Here is a 20,339-nt window from a genome sequence, read left to right on the forward strand (position 1 = left end):
AGACTTCCATGTAAACAACTCCACTCCTTAATGAAGCAAATAGTTTCATTCTTCAAATATGTGCAAATGATTGAATATAGAATCTGACTCAGTCTAACAAAACATGAATTCCACGTACGTTGCCTCTTGGTCATAACACTCCCCTCATATTAGGACACAGACTTTGGCCTTTCCAATGATAAGAAGACATTTTTGGCAGCAATAACAACCTCAAAAATGGGATTTTTCAAACAGCAAGCTGAATACCCTCCAGTCGTGTTCAATAAAGCTCCCAATAGAGCAAGAAAGTTAAAAAAAGTTTTGTAGATTAACTCTACATTATGCTGGAGGAAAAAAGTCAAAAGGATGACTTCAACCATTCTAGAACATTCCAACAAGGTGTCATTTATTTACTTGGCCATGTTTGTCTTGTCGCTGGTTGACGAGCGTCCTCAGGTGCTGGATGATGGCAGATGGCTTGGTGAAGATCATTCGACGGTCTACTCCTTTAATGTGAAGGTGATTGGCTGACGGGTAGGACTCCTCCAGAAACTTCTTTTGAAGCGTGGCTACCATCTGGTGCGAGGATTTATTCAAAGTACAACATTACTCTCGGCGTACCACAGCTAATAAAAGGTATGGTGCAAGGTGCGCAGGAAACATGCTCACCTGATTTAAGTGCTGTGGGATCTGCTGGTCGAAGGACTCCCCCGTGATCACGCTGACTGACGTCCTGCTGGAGAGGGGCTTGTATTTGGTGATGTCCCTTTAGAAACAAACACAAATGGTCTTTTCTCCTTCCTGCGAGATTACAAAACTCACCTTCCAGCGACGTTTACCTCACTTGTGCTGCGCTCTCATTGAGAAAGTAGTGCTCGTCCACGGCACTGCTCTGATGGGCGGGGTTACTGAGCAGGTATTTCTGGGGAAAACATCAACATAGAATCAGTGAGGGGTCTAGTTTCACTGGCGACCTGGACGAGACCCCTTTTTGTCTGTGCCCAACAGGTGCAAGTGTGCCTACTCAACAATTCCCCACAAAGATTAAAAGGGGTGCTGCACTTTTTTTGGGATGTTTGCTCATCATCCAAAATCCTTATGTGAAAAAACACTTTCCATTTTCTGTCCATTCAAAATAGTAAAAAAACTGCTCGTACGAGGCAGCTAACAATGCAGCGCAACCGTCACGTATTAACAGCACTTCACTTTTCCAACGTTTTGTTATGTTACAGCTAGGGTTGTACGGTATACCAGTTTTAGTATAGTACAGCAATACTAATGAATCATGTTCGGTACTATACCGCCTCTAAAAAGTACCGGTCCCCCAACCCCCGTCGTGACATTGCTGGTTTACGAGTAGAGGAGCATGTTCGGCAGCGCGCACTCACAGAGTACTTACAAGCAGACACAGTGTGTCAACAGAAAAGGGAGAACGGACACATTTTGGCTTAAAAACTAACGATAAAGGTGAAGTTATAACACTAAAACGCTTTCATGAAGAGATGCTTTAAGACATGGCTAGCTAGTTAGCAGCTAAAATCCATTCGCAGTCTGCATTATCTTAGCTTCTTCTAAATCACTAATCCTTGTCTCCATGGCGACAAATAAAGTAGGTTTCTTCCTTGTTAAGGAAAGAATGAATGGGGCCATGTATCGTGAGATTTTGAGCCAAAACCTCCCTCCATCAGTGAGAGCTTTGAATGGTTGACCAAATACTTATTTTCCACCATAATTTACAAATACATTCTTTAAAATTCCTACAATGTGAATTCCTGGATTGTTTTTTTCACATTCTGTCTCTCACAGTTGAAGTGTACCTATGATGAAAATTACAGACCTCTGTCATCATTTTAAGTGGGAGAACTTGCACAATTGGTGGCTGACTAAATACTTTTTTGCCCCACTGTATGTTTAATGTAGTAACGGGCACATCTACAATAACATTTAATATTTATTTATTTTTATCATTTTAAGCATATGGCGCATTAATTTCAAAAACATATCACTTGAAATTCCTTTGACAACAACACTTATTATTATTCACTGCAGACTTTATGAGAGCCAACACACATAATAGGACATCACTTACTGTATAATGTCTGCTTTCATTAGTATGCCGACTGTTCGGATGTTCGTATATTCCCATTTAGATGAATGACTCATAAACCTAGCGAAGAAAAAAGGGGGTGGAACCAAACAACTAATGTCTTTCTCGCCATTTCTGGGTCTAAATTGGATGCAAAGTTCACCAAATTGTCAGAATGTCTTCAACCTTCTACTATCCAAGTGAGAGGCATTACTTATGCTGGAATACATTTTCACGAGCTCCGAGCAGGAAAAGCCACTGAACAGCAGATAATGTCAACATAGCAGCAACAAGTTTGTTAGCTCTCTGTGACAATGTGCAGCTAAATAAGTGTGCCTGCGTTAGCGCTTATAATAACAATATTCACTAATACTTGGTAAATATTCAAGTCACAAAATATAAATCCGAGTATTGTTGGTGTTATATGGACAGTTATTTTGAGGGCTCTATGGTCAGAATAGAGGACATTAGATTAACTCCACTGTAAGCAGACTTTAATTTAAGTTAATTTACGAGTTAGAATGCATTACAAAAAAATACATCCGTCTTCTTGTCTCGCATAATATTTGTAAATGATAGGCAAAATTCCCCAAAAAGTGCAGTTCACCTTTAACCTAAAGAAACACATTTACCACTTTAAACCTGTTAAATCACAGGAAATGTCTAATCCTTCAGGGGAAAACTCTTCATTTTCACCACCAATGACTGACAACACACAGAAAAACAATTTTTTTCTGTTATTTTTCTGTCAGAGGTGCCACAACATCAATGCAGCTTGTACATTAGGCACAGCCTCCAGGATTTTGCGATGTCACAATCTCCCTAATTCTAATTCAAAGGTGTTGCTGCATGGACCTTACATTGACTGAGACTTGGGATGGTAATCTCTCATTGTCTCTTATTGGTTTGTTTTATCCACTGTTTGGCCATATTGTGAAGGAAGAGCATTATAATCAATCTGTTTTTTCTCCTCATCCTAGAGAATTCTGCCCATGTGGCCTATACAACTTCCTCTGAATAGACTATATCTGAAGCAAAACTCCAGTGCTAAAAATAAAACTGTGATACCTGAAATTACAATTTAAAGGCCTACTGAAACCCACTACTACCGACCACGCAGTCTGATAGTTTATATATCAATGATGAAATAGTGACATTGCAACACATGCCAATACGGCCTTTTTAGTTGACTAAATTATAATTTTAAATTTCCCTTGAGGTATCCTGTTGAAAACGTCGCGGAATGATGAGGCTTATGTTGACACGTGCTTGTGACGTTATTGGCTGGAGCGGACATTTTATCCCAGCACCACTCATGGCTAAAAGTCGTCTGCTTTAACCGCATAATTACACAGTATTTTGGACATCTGTGTTGCGGAATCTTTTGGAATTTGTTCAATTAATAATGGAGACTATAAAGAAGAATGCTGTTGGTGGAAAGCGGTGGATTGCAGCTGCCTTTAGCAACCAAAACACAGCCGGTGTTTCTTTGTTTGTTGTGAAGCTTTAATATGGAACAGAGCGGTCAAGCGAACATGTTTCTCTACCACATGTCAACTAGCAAGTTTTTGGATGAGAAAATTGTGATATTAAGTCGACTTGAGCGGAGTTTGCGTCCTCCTGCAGCAGCTGTCAAAAAGGCAGCTGTGACTTTCTTGGCTCCTCCATATGGCTTCCCTCAGAGACACTGGCGGTCACCGCAGCCCTCCAACTTTCAGGTATGACTTTATAATCTCACTAAAACACTAATAACACAATAAGCAGATAAGGGATTTTTCCAGAATTATCCTAGTAAATTTGTCTAATAACATCTGATTTGCTCCCACTGCCGTGGCCTTTTTTTCTTTAGTGCTTCACTCTAACTTTCCTCATCCACAAATCTTTCATCCTCGCTCAAATTAATGGGGAAATCATCGTTTTCTCAGTCCGAATCGCTCTTGCTGCTGGTGGCTATGATTATAAACAATGTGAGGTTGTGAGTAGCCCTTCAACCCGTGACGTCACGCGCACATCGTCTGCTACTTCCGGTACAGGCAAGGCTTTTTTATTAGCGACCTAAAGTTGCGAACTTTATCCTCAATGTTCTCTACTAAATCCTTTCAGCAAAATTATGGCAATATCACGAAATGATCAAGTATGAGAAATAGAATGGACCTGCCATCCCCATTTAAATAAAAAAATCTAATTTCAGTAGGCCTTTAATACAATACTGTTTAGCACAAGCTACCAGAACATTAGTTAGACTTATAAATTCACATAATTATGCAATTAGATCTGGCGATGATAAAAAAAGCGGCACTTATGGACCTTGCCCTTCAGGAATGAACCCCGTGCTTTACCAAGTTTGGCGAGCTCATAACCTTCACTAGCTCGTCGACAAAACCTTTTCCCCGTCCTTGGAAAATTCAAGCACAATAATGTCCTTATCTCCTTGGCAACAACTGTATGACTTGAAATACAGTGAAATGTGTCCCTCATCGCGACTGCCATCAAATCGTGGGAGGATGGCTGGCAGCAGTGAACAAGAAGACCAAACAGACCATCGCCAACGTAAAAGAAAAAAAACACAGAACGGATGTTAGACTGTTAGAAATGTAACCGTACTAAGCAAAAATGTAAATTGTTGATTTAGGATACAATAAACATCTCCACAGACCAATCAAGATTTAATAAATGGGGTATATCAAAATGTTGCTTTTACAAAAGGTTATTGTTTAATTTTAAATTCCAAAAACTTATTTTTTGAACAACATATATTATTACAAACACTATTAATGGATTTAGGACCTGACGTAATCTATGTCTTCAATATTAACTACCAATGCCTTACAAACTGTACAAACTGTCATAAGCTGACTATAAAACATTAAGAATACCTCAGAGGACACTGCATTTGTGGCCAATGCTGTCTCCGGGAACACGTTCAATTTTAATTTCTTTAAAAATGACATCTGGTGTTGCTATCGTTCCAAATGCACATTTTCCGAGACAAAAGGCTCTGAATCATCCAGTGCTGAAGAGAAGCCATGATTATTCTTGCAACAGCACCACCCTATGGCAGACTGAGAACAATGAACAGATTGGAAATGCCTGAAAATCATATTCTTAGATGTTTTAAAGGACATGTTATAGGCAGAGGATTCCTAAATCTATGGTGTTTGGTTTCATATTCATTCCCCAAACACGTCTCAATCTATTTCCAGTCTTTTCTTCTGGAGTTTGAAGAATCAATATCATGTCCCGTGGGGACCGCTCTTATGTGGTTTGTGTCGAAGAGTGTGTTCAAGTGTGTGCGTTAGCCTGACCTGCCGCTGGATGATCTCCTCTGAGACATTTTCTTTGATAGTTGGTTCAATGGCGCCAAGGATAATCAGCAGGCGGCTCAGCCCGGAAGCAGCAGAAAACTGCTTGGCTTGAAGGGATGGCAGAAGCTTACCATACCTGAAAAAAATATTTACATGAGTCTTACAAAAGATAGCAAAATTGGATTATTTAAAACAGTAGAATTGAGTGGGTGGTTACTTAAAACACAATAGAGGTATATTTAAAATGTCTTCAGTATGGTACAAGGGTTGGTATCAAATGGGTGCCAAATGGTTTCTTTTAAATTTGTGCCAGTTAGGAATGTAATGATACAAAAGTTTCATATCACGGTAATTCCGATGAAAATTATGACTGTTTTGTTGAATTTGCTCAAAAGGTATTTATACAGACATTGAAATATTTAAACTAAGTTTTATTTTCAAAACGTTAATGTGTCTTGTACTCATATTAGCATTTAAGCGACTTGTAAGCTGCTTCTTTAGGAAATTAACTGTATTACTCGGATTTTTTCAAAGAGTAGAAATCAACCACGGTTTTACAATGATTAAAATTTTAAATTGTAACACTAACAGCCGGGAATTTTATCCCGGCCTATCATCTTACCAATAATTGTTAATCGGTGCCGGAATCGCTACTTAAAAAACAAGGAAAACCTTCCATTTTTGTCAAAGAACTTTGTATTTTTTAACAGATTTTTTAACATAACAATAATTTCAAATACTTCAATAATACAAATGCAATTAGTGATAAATGTAGCATTATGAAAAAAAAAAATACAATTATTCCAACAAAACCAGCAGCAATGGAGAAAAAAATGCCAGATTTTACAATACTTAAAGTGCATACATTCCACATAGTTTAAGCAGAAATACATAATTGATCACAATTTTGGCAATGCTAGACTATCATTTGCAATGTTAATACTTTATGCAAGAGTTGTGTGTTAATTGAGAAAAATAACATTTCTATAACGAACTGCTGGTGTTGTAATTTCAAAGTTCAGAATTTCGAGGACTGTAAACTAAAGTGACAATCTGTTAATTTTATTGTTTCACAGATGTATTTCCCTCTTTGTTAGTTTTCTCCTCAGATGGAATTACTTTTGGTGTTTAGGTTGAACTACGAGGCTATTAATGATGTCTTAAAAAGAGTAATATGATTTTCTATCTACATTTAAAACACTTCCTTGTGGTCAACATAATATGTAATGAGTTTTCTTTGGTCATAATTATGCATAGATTATGTTTTAGACCATCTTCATTCCGCTTTCTGACCGTCTTTTCAGGTTGCGCCGTTTCGTGGGTGGTCTTATTCACGTGCCTCCACTTCGACTGAGTCTTCTCACCGTCATCCATGTTAGGATAGGATATAACTTTATTGTCATTGCAACAAGTACGATAAAACTATGTTTTCAGCACAAACCTGTTCAAGATTAGACAAACAAACAGTGTACAGGGTTATAGAACAGGAACGCTGATGGGTTCCATATAGATATGTTAGAACTGTACACTACTTTGAATTAGAAATGGCAACAGCGGACCACACATGTGCATGTACATGTACAGGCCAGTCTGCCCCACAACAAGAGGATAGAGAAAAAGAAGTAACTAAAAAAAGCAGACTTATGCAAAGCTCTTCGTGCAAAACTTTACTATATATGGAGATAGCCGCTGACGTCACCAATTGGAAAAACGTCACAAATTGGGCAAATTCCCAACAGCTCTTTAATAGGAAGCATAAAATAAGGCAAAATTGTTTTATAAATATCTCCACAATGCCTCCATGGTGTGATTTTAAATTTAAGGGACTTTTGCAGATCCAAAAACAGGTACCAAAAGGTAGGACTAGTAGGTTTTGTATGCATGATACGTCCTTTTAAAGCATGATGGGTGCGGCAGAAGGTTCGTTCCTCAGATTGCCGTGCACAATTTAGTTACCTAACCTCCTTGTATAGATCGATCTTACATTGGATTCTGTTTGCCTCCACTAATTTCTTCAGTTTAGTCATCATAATCCATGTACTATTCCTTCCTACTTAGCCTGCCTTTTTATAGTTTCTGTCCTTGCTACCGTAACTGGTTTATTTGTGTACTTTATTTTTTAAGTGTGTTGTGTTATCCTGATCATAGATATGCCCATTAATCCCTTTTAAATGTTTTTTGGGGGAAAATGTCTGTTAGTTCCTCATTCCAAGTAACAAAAATAAAAAACAGGATCAGGTGTTTTGCATTTTCAGATAAATTGGTAACTGCATCTTTAAAATTTGACTATCCATGCAACATTTAGGGTTCCTTGTCTAGCAATAATTTTGCTGACATATTTGTCCACCTTTTATGAACAAGGTAGTCTTCATTTGTGCAAAGCAATTCCATGTTCTAGCTTTTAAAGTCTCTAAAAATGCCATACAAGTGTATTTTAGTCTAAAATGCAAAACTTTCTCAGTTGAAAAAAACATTTGACTGGGGAATGAGAAAACCTTTTTCTGGGTGATGAAAGAAGAAGAGCTCTGCAATTTTGTAACTCAGGAGACCTAATCGGTCTTAGCTCACTGGTGCTCTGAATTGGCTGGTCTCAGCCGGTGGAGCCTAGTCAATAGTGCCATGCGCTCTCTGCCGCCAGTGTCGTGCCAAGCAGCACAGCCTGCCCCTAAATGCTGCCAACACACCGTAGATCATCCACCAGGCAGCAGGGGACACTGGTCTCAGTCTTATTCCTGATCTGGGCCAGACTTTCCGTACTTTAGATCCAAGTAGTTTTTTTTCCAATTCCATGATGATTTAAAAAGTACAAAATAATAACGCTACTAAATGTCAGCTCGCTGTCTTAAAATGTCCCTAAATACTTAAGAAACTGGATTGATAGTGCCGTTAAAGCTGGGAATCTTTGGGCACCACACGATTAGATTAAATTCTGGGGGGTAACGATTAGATTCAGAATGGATTCTCAATTTATAATTAATACTTTTTTAATAACATTGGGTGGCAGTTATATGATTAACTACATGCCACCATTAAACCAAATAGGATAAAGTTCTATATAACTTAAAATAAAACTGTTTTTGTTTAATACAATTCAACCCAAACATATAATGAAGTGAAATACAAATAAGGCAACAAGTGAAGTATACCCCCACTTCTCTTTTTTTAAGTAAATCTGTACAGCAGATATGGGAATCTACATCAACAATATGATTTGACTGAATGGCTGAACAGGACAGATTAAAAAATAATAATTTAAAAAGTTGTAATTTTTTTTTTCTTTTTTAAATAAATTGATTTTTTTTCCATCTATTAAAACCTTTGCAAATAAGAATCGCGATTAATTCGAAAATCTATTTATTTGTTGTTTTTTTTACACCCCGTTGGTGAGCACTTCTACTTCAACAGTCATAACAAAAAGTTGTTGTTTTGCAGTGGCTCATTTCATTGTGAAAATCAGAGACCACCTCGCACTATCTCAGATTTCCTTTAAATATGCTCCTCTCTGGTGGAACCATCTTCGTGATTGAGTTTGGGCAGCAGACACCATCTCTCTATTCAAGAGTAAACCAAGACTTGTCTTTTTGATAGGACTGTCAAAAATAAGTTAACCCATGTGAGTAATCACTACAAATCATCGTGTTAATCATGTTTGTAGGCAGATTAATTACGCAATGGTTGCTGTACGGTCAATGATCAGGTCAAAGCATGTGTCAGTGCAAGGATGAGTGAAGAGATTTTGACTGGTGTGCTTGCTGGCAAATTTCACTTCAAATTACACCATGTCTGGACTTCAGATAAAAATATAACCAAGTTTTGATCAAATAAAGTAAAGCATTTAAAAAATATCTTCCTGTATGAAATTCTGACGGTAATATTGCACCGGGGTCCAACTATTAAAATGTTTTTTAAGATAGTTAAAATCATGCAAGCCAGTTTTGAATTTAGATTTAATATTAATCTGAATTAAAACAATTATTTGACAGCACAACGTTTTGCGAAAGCTTATAGTCAGAGATGTATCATTGAGAGGGATTGATTACGGATTTATAATACCAATGTTCTTGTTGCAAATAAGTAGTAGCGTATACATGTACACACCATCATACACACAAAAAAATCAGGTATAGATAATTAGTCATGGCAACTCATGGTACAGCAAAAACTTCCTAATATTCCAAGAATACAAACAGCACATCAAACATGTCAGCAATTGTAAATTTGAGTCTTTTACTGTGGAGAAAGTTTTTCAATCAGATTTCTGGAGACATTCCAATCTTTCTTGCCACAGTTTTTACCCTGTAGTCATTCTGGCAGTTCAATTTAGACCTGCCTCTAAATGGAGTGTAAAAGTGTTTGAGCGTTTTCCACCTATCCCCCTTTTCTCACCCCTTGATTCCAAAAATAACAAGGAAGAAAACCTATCAGCCACCAAGTTCAAATCGGGTCCAATCATTTTTGGGTCTGGCATTGAACCTTATTTCAAGGATTCTCCAGCCACCTGTCCAATTTCTTGCTCCCTCCCCCATTTTTAATTCTGCCCCGGAGTGAGGATTATGCGAAGCAAGGCATGCGTGTCAAAGGGAAATTTAGTGGGTAAAGACAGCCAAGATTGGCGGGATGAATTAAACAGATAACGTGAGAAGACGAAGTGGGGGAGCCATGTAGAGCAAAACGCCTTGCAGTTGTTGGTCATTTCAGATTGGCCCCCCCCCCCCCCCCCATTCCCCCCCAACACCCTACCCACCCAACAGGAGCAAGGAGGCAATATCTAAATTAATAAAGTGATGAAATGAGTTTGTGCCACGGACTTTCTGCTGTTTGACTTTCCAATCTGGATTAGTGCAGGCTGAATGGGCGCTCTGTTACTTTTGTTACAACTGCGCAATTCACTGTCGGAATTTGGCCCTGTAGCGATAAGCTTCCCTTCCTCCTCTTCCTCCTCATTACCATCTTATTTCATATGCAGGGCCTCTGTTACCTGAGAGCCTGTTCGCACACAAAACACGAACTATTACACGAGCTTCTGCCAACTCTTACAATGAGAAAAGAACATTTAAACATTGCCTATTACATGGGGATCAACTAACTATTATGCATAAGGAATATTAAAGTGATTATTGCAACGTGTTCTGGGAGGAGAAGCGAATCAGTGTTTCACTCAAGGACACTTAAAACACATGCACTCAATACCTACACTCGATAGGGAGTGGGCTCCTTACATTCTGTAGGAGCATAATGTAATGTATCAATAATTGGCCATTGTTGCAAAATTGAAAAAACAGAACATTTCTAGTCAGACTACTGTATGCATTATCAATTATTGCAGTTATAACGCAGAAAACACTAAAGGACATATGTAAAATAACATACATTTTTTTAAAAGGTATCTAAGATTGAGGTTAGTCTAAAATACATGCATTATCATGTAACTGTATGCATGTTTGACATAAATTAAAGCCATAAAACAAATTTTTAGACATTTTGTATATATTCTTAACCACTCATTTTAAAGTTGGTGTAATTCCTTAAATGAGCACAAGGTGTCCTTCTTGCACCACAACCAACTGGAGACTGAACCCTAGGTTCTGCATCAATATATAGATTTAAACCTGGGTAAACTATATCCATGTGCAGCAGTCCAGCTTCATTAGGAATTGGAACTGCAGCTGTTACACTTTTTGTAGTGCAAATAACAATTAATTGGCTTCCCTGACTCATCTATTAATCTCTGTATGAGGTGGAGGTACAAAATGAGTCTAGGATTCAGTTGAGTCAGGAAAATACATAGTAGTGACTCAACGGGGAGCCATTACAACATCCAACATAATTAAAAACATTCAAGGTTCAGGTACCTATGGTGTACCAACTGTACGCCTGTGAGGTGTCAGAATTTTTGACTTTACAAATACAGTATATGTGTTCAAGACAGCTGACTTTGGGCGAGAGTTTGCATAAACCCCAAAACTGATTGCCTTTCAATTGTAGGGCAGTGCTAAAACTATTAATAACTGCTCACGGTTTCTAGTATTCCACCATCCCTGATTGTTGACCATCCATCAGTCCATACCCACGTTATTGCAACCAATCTCAGACAACTATCCCTGTAGGGGTTTGAAGTAAGCTTGTGTCCCATGAAGGTATTGATCGCAGAGCACGAATGTCAGCTGTAACGGCAGAACTGTATCGGTCATCACTTCTTTACCAATGACAGCAGTTGGGGGGAAAAGTCCTTCAGAAACTACAAAATGCCTCTTGAGTTTCGTGTCTTTTCTGACTTATAATCGTAGTTACATTGTTGGATACTCACGTTAAACAATGTCAGAGAATCAAAAGTTTTGGATGCTTCAGTTGACATGGTGTTGCAGGCTGGATATATTGTGACCGCATGGTGGAAGCCCTTATATAGACATAAGTCAAGTTCCTCCCCCTCTGTTCAGGCCACGAGGAAACGCAAAAAAAGGTAAGATGAAAGTATTATTTTCATCTAATCATGGCAAGTGCATAATACCATTGACATGATACATACAGTGATGTAAATGCTGCTAAAAACATGTTTTTTAAGCACACTGAATCGATCGGGGGCGAGTGTGCAGGTGTGCATCACAACGGTCACTTTTTCCTTCGACAAAACTTCTCATTACTACACACTGCAGACCTCATGAGAGCCAACAAACTTAATAAAACGTCACTTATTGTACAATGTTTGCTGTCACTGGGATGACAACGCTAGGATAAAAGTATATTCCCAATTAGATGACGAATGACTCATAATTTTGCGAAGAAAAAAGGGTGTGGAACCAAGACTTTTTGAGTCATTCTCGCCGTTTCGGGGTCTAATTCGGAGGCCAGAGTTGACCAACTTGTCGGATTATGTCCAAACATTGTATTCTTCATATCAAACAGCATCAAAATACTGACATTGAAGAACAGCAGTTGGTTTAATGTCAAAAGCCAATCACAAAAGGCTCACTGTGAGGCAAAACACAATAAGGATACTGCATTTATAGGCTTGAGTGTGCAACACCGAGGCACACAGGAACATACACGCTCACAAAAGTCAGGTATTGATACATCCATAAAAGACAATGAGGCAAATGCATAGCAATTGCAAGAAGTTATAAAACCTGAAAAGGAAACTACCCTCAAACAAATGGTCTCAGTTAAAAGATAATAAAAGGATACACATAGAAATAAAAATCCAGAGAGAAAAAGTGGCTCAAATTATGGTCTCATGAGTTTCACTTTTCACAATAATGATGTTTTACAACAGCAGAAATATCCAATCAGCATTCATTCATTTTTAAGGACCATTTCATTTCAGGGAGCAATTCCCCATAGTGTCTACTCTCAGAGCAAATATATTCCCCGATGGGGTAATTTTATTTTTTTGTCCTCACACACTTGGCTAAGAGGAGGCACACATGCCTGCATGCTAAGTAATTTTTCCAAAAACAAAAATACAGCTATATCACTGTAATTCTTTTAACAGCTATTTACAATACACTTCAATTGCCTTTGTTTTATTTCAGCTGAACTATTGTCAAATGATGGCCTGTCATGAAAAGTCAGACAGCTTAACTACTCCAATTGTACAGACCAAACTACGATTGTCTTCAAATAGTCGAAGACTCGACAATTTGATTGGTAAGAGTCTGACTCAACAATCAACTTCACAGTCGAATCGTCTGATATCAATATCGGCTGCTTATGATGTGATGTCTCTCTAAAATTTGCAGCCGTGTTTTGGCCTCCCACATCCTTTATTATATGACATATATTCGTCTGCACACAACAATATTTTACTAACAGGGTTGGGAGGATGTTTGTACATTGGGGACGTGATTGAGGCTCGTCGGGACGCACTGTAAGACACGGAGCTAGTCGCGCCTCTGGCCAACCGAATCCTGCATTATATTGTTAATATATTGTATATTATCATATTTTAAATGTATTACATCTAATTAATAATATTACTAATATGTCTACAATGCTCCTACTTTAACCTCAGACGTATAGAATTGCATAATTTCCATTTTTTAAATGTCATTGCCCAAAACATAGATATATATTTATATGGAAGAATAAATACGTGAGAATAAACGCCCCTACTTGGCAAACACATATTGTGCCATTTGAAACCACAGAATGTTTAGACACTTTGGTACGAATATTATTGTCTCTGCTGATATATTAATCTACTTGCTATTTTCCTCTTCTTAACTCTGCTGTAACGCGGTTTACATTACTCTTCTGTTGAAATGTACAAAGCATTGTCTTCTCGCCCTCTTTCCTCAGTGTGTCCGCGCCCATCTAAACCATATAACAAATATGTTAAGAGAATGTTAGCTAACGGTTCACCCATGGTTATTTAAAACCCAAGTTAGAACCGTCTGTATTACTTTAACATACATAACTAATCGATATTTGGACTTTTGTCCACCGATTCAGAATCGTCCACATTGTAATCGTGATGCATCCGAGAATTTATCATTTTTTTCCACCTCTATTCACATAAGTGCTAAAGCAAATTAATGTAACGTTATACACTAATACATATGAACATCTGTTTATTTCTCTTAAGAAAAAGCCATACGTTCAACTGTTTGTCGACAATGGGCAAAATTTTACGAATCAGATTCGACTACGAAGATCCTTCTTTGAAAACAGCCCTACACTGAACACTATAGCATACAGATGTAATGCACATAGCTCTTAATGATTAGCAGCTGAAAAACATCCTTTGTTAATTCTAAGCCCTTTAAGAGACTTATAACTTTATATCCTCTCTGTGATTCAGCTACTCTGTACTTTTTTGGTTTAAGTAATGAAAAAAAAATGTTTTAAAAATGATGCCGCCTACTTTGCATAACTGAACACGACTCGTATGCATGTAAGTGTAATGAACAGTGTAGGAGAGGAATAGCATTGTGGGAGCGACAAACAGACCAGCTCTATACTCTCGGCAGGGTTTTTGAGGGTGCATTGGAGTTTGCCCAACCAGTCTTCTTGTGCTTTGTGGACTTGGAGAAGGCATTTGACCGTGTCCCTTGGGAAGTCCTGTGGGGAGTGCTCAGAGAGTATGGGGTATCGGACTGTCTTATTGTGGCAGTCCGCTCCCTGTACGATCAGTGCCAGAGCTTGGTCCGCATTTCCGGCAGTAAGTCGAACACATTTCCAGTGAGGGTTGGACTCCGCCAAGGCTGCCCTTTGTCACCGATTCTGTTCATAATTTTTATGGACAGAATTTCTAGGCGCAGTCAAGGCGTTGAGGGTTTCCGGTTTGGTGGCCGTGTGATCAGGTCTCTGCTTTTTGCAGATGATGTGGTCCTGATGGTTTCATCTGGCCAGGATCTTCGGCTCTCACTGGATCGGTTCGGAGCAGACTGTGAAGCGACCGGAATGAGAATCAGCACCTCCAAGTCCGAGTCCATGGTTCTCTCCCGGAAAAGGGTGGAGTACCATATCCGGGTTGGGGAGGAGACCCTGCCCCAAGTGGAGGAGTTCTAATACCTAGGAGTCTTGTTCACGAGTGGGGGAAGTGTGGATCGTGAGATCGACAGGCGGATCGGTGCGGCGTCTTCAGTAATGCGGACATTGTATCGATCCGTTGTGGTGAAGAAGGAGCTGAGCCGGAAGGCAAAGCTCTCAATTTACCGGTCGATCTACGTTCCCATCCTCACCTATGGTCATGAGCTTTGGGTCATGACCGAAAGGATAAGATCACGGGTACAAGTGGCCGAAATGAGTTTCCTCCGCCGGGTGGCGGGGCTCTCCCTTAGAGATAGGGTGAGAAGCTCTGTCATCCGAGAGGAACTCAAAGTTAAGCCTCTGCTCCTCCACATCGAGAGGAGCCAGATGAGGTGGTTCGGGCATCTGGTCAGGATGCCACCCGAACGCCTCCCTAGGGAGGTGTTTAGGGCACGTCCAACCGGTAGAAGGCCACGGGGAAGACCCAGGACACGTTGGGAAGACTACGTCTCCCGGCTGGCCTGGGAACACCTCGGGATCCCCTGAGAGGAGCTAGACGAAGTGGCTGGGGAGAGGGAAGTCTGGGCTTCCCTGCTTATGCTGCTGCCCCTGTGACCAGACCTCGGATAAGCGGAAGAAGATGGATGGATGGATGGAGCGACAAACAGTAATAAACATCAAAAGCGAAAATATTCTTATTTGAATTCAATTGAAATAAGCTAGTAACAAAAAGTCCCATAATAACGTGTTATAATAATGTGAAACAAAGTTGTAACAAAATGATTTGTGGCGGGCTGCCATAAATAAATTATTGTACAGTAAATGTTTAACTATCCACACTACCAAATACATTCAGCAGAGAACACACCAGAGCACTGAATGATCTATCCACTCTCTTGTCCTGAATGCAATTTGTCCAGACACACACAGGGGCTTGCACTAATCTCTGACGCTAGACCCACTGCTTTATTTCTCATCAAAAGGCATTATCTATGTCTGTGAGGAAATGAGACACATGCTGAGAAAATCCAAAATAAGAATAACGACCCCCATATAAGTCCACACGTATGTACACCCACGTGCAGAAGCAGCACTCAAATACCATTCCAGGGAGATGGTGGCGGTTCATTTTGTGGGATGTAACATACCTCGATTTGAGAGTGAGCCTCTGTTAATGAGCAAAGCTTAGATGTGTAAATCCTCGAGTTTTCCAAGAGCTGATTTGAGCCACCCAGAATCCTTCTCAGGTACAGGCCTGCTCCCTTTTACGTCTTCTTGCGTATGAAGCAGCGATGCAGTTTGTTTCAGGCGTTGCAGCCAGCTCACTGTGTCCGGGTGGGGTTAAGCAGGTCAAGGAGTATGTCCTCAGGTGGGTTTAAGGTGGGGCACTCGTGGAGTATGTGGTGTGCAGTCTGCTCAGTGTGGCCACATATGCAGGCTGCTGATTGCCGCAGCCCCCACAGTTCGTAACCGATTTAGAGTTACCCATTCTCTGCGAGGCAGGTTTTCACATTGTGTCAATGATCTGTAAGGGAATAGTGTAGATTGAGTGGGTTTCGGAGTCTCCTACTAGCCAGTTCTCCATCTGTCAAGGATATTGATGTTGGAGCCGCAAAGAGTTGCTGAATGGCAGGAGAAAGTGGGGGCGAGAGGGCAGGCTTTGATAGTCAAGTTGAGAGTTCTAAACAAGGTTGTGTAGGGGATGGTTCACGTCCAGCAAAGACTTGTTCACCAGTCTTCGTGAGCGAGTCATCATCTCTGCGAAGAGTCGCAGGTACAATGCAGGCTAACACTGGCAGGAAATCAGTTGGGGTGGGTCGTAGGCAGCCAGTGATCATTCTCAAGATGTCGTTGAGTCATGTGTCCAGTTTTTTAGTGCATAAACTTTGGCACCAAGCCGCAGCGGCATATTCTCTGGCACTGCAGACTAAAGCCATGGCACCAGTGCGAAGGGTGGAGGTATTGGCTCCCCAGGATGAGCCTGCCAGACGACAAAGAAAGTTGTTCCTAGAGAACACTTTAAATATTGAAGGTGTTTCCTAAAGATCAGTTGCCAATCTAATTTTATCCCAAGGTATGTTGGAGTAAGGTTATAGGGCAGAAGTGTCCCGTTAAGGTTGACTGTAAGCTGCCCTGAGCTTCCTTGTTGTTGAGGTGGAAAGCTGTAGGTCCAGCTCCAGGACTTGAGATAGGCCACTACCAGTGCTATGTCTGCCGAAAGCATAGCTTCTACTTTCAACCAGCATCTGTCAGAGTGAAGAAGAGTGAGGTTGTCGGCATATCAGTACTGCAGAGCTGTTGTGCATGGCAGGTCATTAATGTAACTATCAATCAATCAATCAATCAATCAATCAATCAATGTTTACTTATATAGCCCTAAATCACTAGTGTCTCAAAGGGCTGCACAAACCACAACACAAACCACTACGACATCCTTGGTAGGCCCACATAAGGGCAAGGAAAACTCACACCCAGTGGGACGTCGTCGACAATGACTATGAAAAGTTTGGAGAGGACGAAAGCAATGGATGTCGAGCGGGTCTAACATGATACTGTGAAAGTTCAATCCATAGTGGATCCAACACAGCAGCGAGAGTCCCGTTCACAGCGGAGCCAGCAGGAAACCATCCCAAGCGGAGGCGGAGCAGTAGCGCAGGGAGGTCCCAAACCGATACACAGGCAAGCGGTCCATCCTGGGTCCCGACTCTGGACGAGCGGTCCATCCTAGGTCCCAAATCTGGACAGCCAGTACGCCATCCGTGGCCATCGGATCGGACCGAACCCCCTCCACAAGGGAGAGTGGGACATAGGAGAAAAAGAAAAGAAACGGCAGATCAACTGGTCTAAAAAGGGAGTCTATTTAAAGGCTAGAGTATACAAATGAGTTTTCAGGTGAGACTTAAATGCTTCTACTGATATTATATATATATATATATATATATATATATATATATATATATATACATATATATATATATATATATATATATATATATATATATATATGATAAATATTAAATAACGTAAGGGCCAGTGCTGATCCTTGGGGGACTAAATTTCTTAGGTGTCGTGGGCGGATGGACTGTTCATCAAGTATGCAGTATGAAAATGCGATTTGCAAGGATGTCGGCGATAAATCGCACTAGGTTGCGATTAGGGGTGATCCTAAGGAGTTTCAGAAAAAATGCCCTGGTGCCACACTGTCGTAGGCTGCGCTTAGGTCCACTCTTTAGTTGGGTGATGACATTAGTGAGTTCTTTGGCTGAGAATGGTACTGATGTACGGCCATCTACTCCCAGTGTTTGCTGTAGGCTGGTTGTATCTTGCTTGCTGGATCTGGTGTGATGTTAGTTGGCATCCTTGAAGCAGCCGTTTGCAAATTAGCTGTGCAGCTGTGGCTGTCACTGGGCATTGAGAATGTTTTGAGCGTTTGCCTGTAAAGCAGTTAGTTAAAGGTCTTCAAAGCCTTCCTGCTGTAATGAGAGAAGTCACTTTTTCTCACCGTCTCCTCCCATCGTTCTCTATGTTTGTCTCGGCCAGGGGTACCCAAACTCTGGGGCCGCATTGGGTTAAAACAGTTTTATATATCTATATATATATATATATATATATATATACATGTATATCTAGGTCGTCCTCAGAGGAGCCTTCCATCGTTGCTTCCAGTCATCCCGATTCTCCATACATTTGGCCAGTTCCTTGGTACTCTGAGCTCTTGCATCCTTCTTGAGTACGTCCACGTATGTTTGTGTGGGACGTCCTCTTGACCGATGCCCATGTGTTGGTTCCCACAGCACCAATTTGCTGGCTGGCAGCTCCTGATGTGTTTGGCAGTGTCCTGCAAGTCTCATTCCCCTTACAGCAATCTTCTCGCTCACCCCTTCTATTCCCTTGTAGAGGATTCTGTTGGTTACGTGCGCACTCTTGTCGATGTTAAGCACTGCACGCAGCATCCTGGTGTAGCAACCATCCAGAGACTTCTCCAGGGTTGGTTTCAGGGTCCAGCATTCGCTGCCATAGAGGAGAAGATATATATATATATTTCTCGCACACTAATTGATTGAAAGAGCCCGCACTTGCCGCTGATGATGTCACGTTATCGATGGGAAAATGCATATTTAGACAATATGATTTGCCTTGGAGACTTGTAACTTGGGACTTCCTGCGGGCCGGATTTTGGACATTGGCGGGCTGTAGCTTGGGGACCTCTGGTCTAGGCAGTCCGTCAGAAGTGCTGCTTTGATGGGTGACTCCTCACCAGGTTCAGCTTGCAGGAAATGTTTGTAGTGTTCATCGCACTCCTCGTCCCATGTGGGAATGTAACAATGAGGAAACCTGCGTGGGATCTCTCTCATGGCTGCCTTAATGAGGAGTTTGCAGAGGGCTAAGTAGGCACCATCCAGGTTGAGAGTTGATGGTGTGGGAAGACCGTCGCTGCCTGAGTCAACAAAATTGGTGAACTGTTGCCAGTTAACCATGCGGAAATTCCACCTCTTCGCTGGTTTGGTAAACACTGGATCGATAGGGTTGTCTAGGGTTATCGATGACGGCCTGTGTTGTGATCCGTGAAAAGGAGGCAGGGTGATGCGGTGGGGCAATGGGCCATTCAGGTTTGAGAAAGTGAGGTCTGAGTTTGAGGTTGTGTTCCACCTGCCAGAGTGGAAGCTGTCTGGTTGTTTGGGATCACAGAGGACATGGACGCCAATTGCTGACGCCCATTCCTCGAGAGTGACATCATCTGGATTGGATGAGCTACATCACCAAGTAGTGCTGCGGTATTTAAAGTCACCGTCGTAAATGCAGGATGGGTCAAAAGCAGGGATGGAATATACCTGAAGCCGGGTCGTTGCGGGCTAATACACGTTATTGACAGTTACACCTTCAACTTCTGTGACTGCCCATTTCAGGCTGGAGTCTGGCGGGGACGATGCAATAGCTTTCCATTTAGCTGTGTTTTTTATTTTATTGTGGCAATCCCATGAATCTCATTCTTGGTGTGTGAAGCCAATGTGTATCACAGGATCTTTAGGCAAGAACTGTTGGTTAGATCGGTCTTTTGGGGGAAGATTGTGGTGATTTTGTGTCTCTGTAGTAAATGCTCAATTATGGAGGTTTTGGCCTTGGTAAGGCCCTCCACATTTAGCCGCAGCGTGGTGATGCCTTTCTGTATGGCATCAAACATTGCCTGCCCTGAAAATGGTAATTGTTCCAGGTTGACAACAGGCTGCATTCTCCAATTATATGTCGTCATTAGGGATGGTGTTCAAAGAAGAAAATAACCGATTCCATGGATTCGAATCCCTTTTTGAGAACCGGTTCCCGTTTTCGAAGCCACTATACTGTATTTTCCCGACCATAGGGCGCACCGTATTAAAAGTGGGCCGTGTCTGTTACGGGTGCTATTTCTGTATTTAACGCATAAATAAGGCGCAGGCATGGTTAACCATACACTAGCTTAAAACATGCGCTAGCATGCATGGACGCCGTTTTAAAAAGGCAGC

The 20,339-nt window shown here is 40.9% G+C and overlaps 1 protein-coding gene across 1 annotated transcript in view; it reads right to left on the reverse strand.

Annotated features, from left to right (window-relative positions):
- Positions 1 to 358: 358 nt before the first annotated feature.
- si:dkey-122a22.2 (uncharacterized) overlaps positions 359 to 20,339 on the reverse strand; it is a 43,567-nt gene continuing 23,586 nt past the window's right edge. The window contains exons 8-11 of the mRNA XM_061916495.1: positions 5,371 to 5,506; positions 819 to 901; positions 649 to 745; positions 359 to 555 (exon numbers count right to left, since the gene is read on the reverse strand). Of these exons, the coding sequence (XP_061772479.1) occupies positions 382 to 555; positions 649 to 745; positions 819 to 901; positions 5,371 to 5,506 (490 nt within the window). The 3' untranslated portion in view covers positions 359 to 381. The remainder of the gene's footprint in view (positions 556 to 648; positions 746 to 818; positions 902 to 5,370; positions 5,507 to 20,339) is intronic.

This window comes from Nerophis ophidion, linkage group LG11 (genome assembly GCF_033978795.1).
Source record: "Nerophis ophidion isolate RoL-2023_Sa linkage group LG11, RoL_Noph_v1.0, whole genome shotgun sequence".
In the NCBI taxonomy this organism is placed as follows: Eukaryota; Metazoa; Chordata; class Actinopteri; order Syngnathiformes; family Syngnathidae; genus Nerophis; species Nerophis ophidion.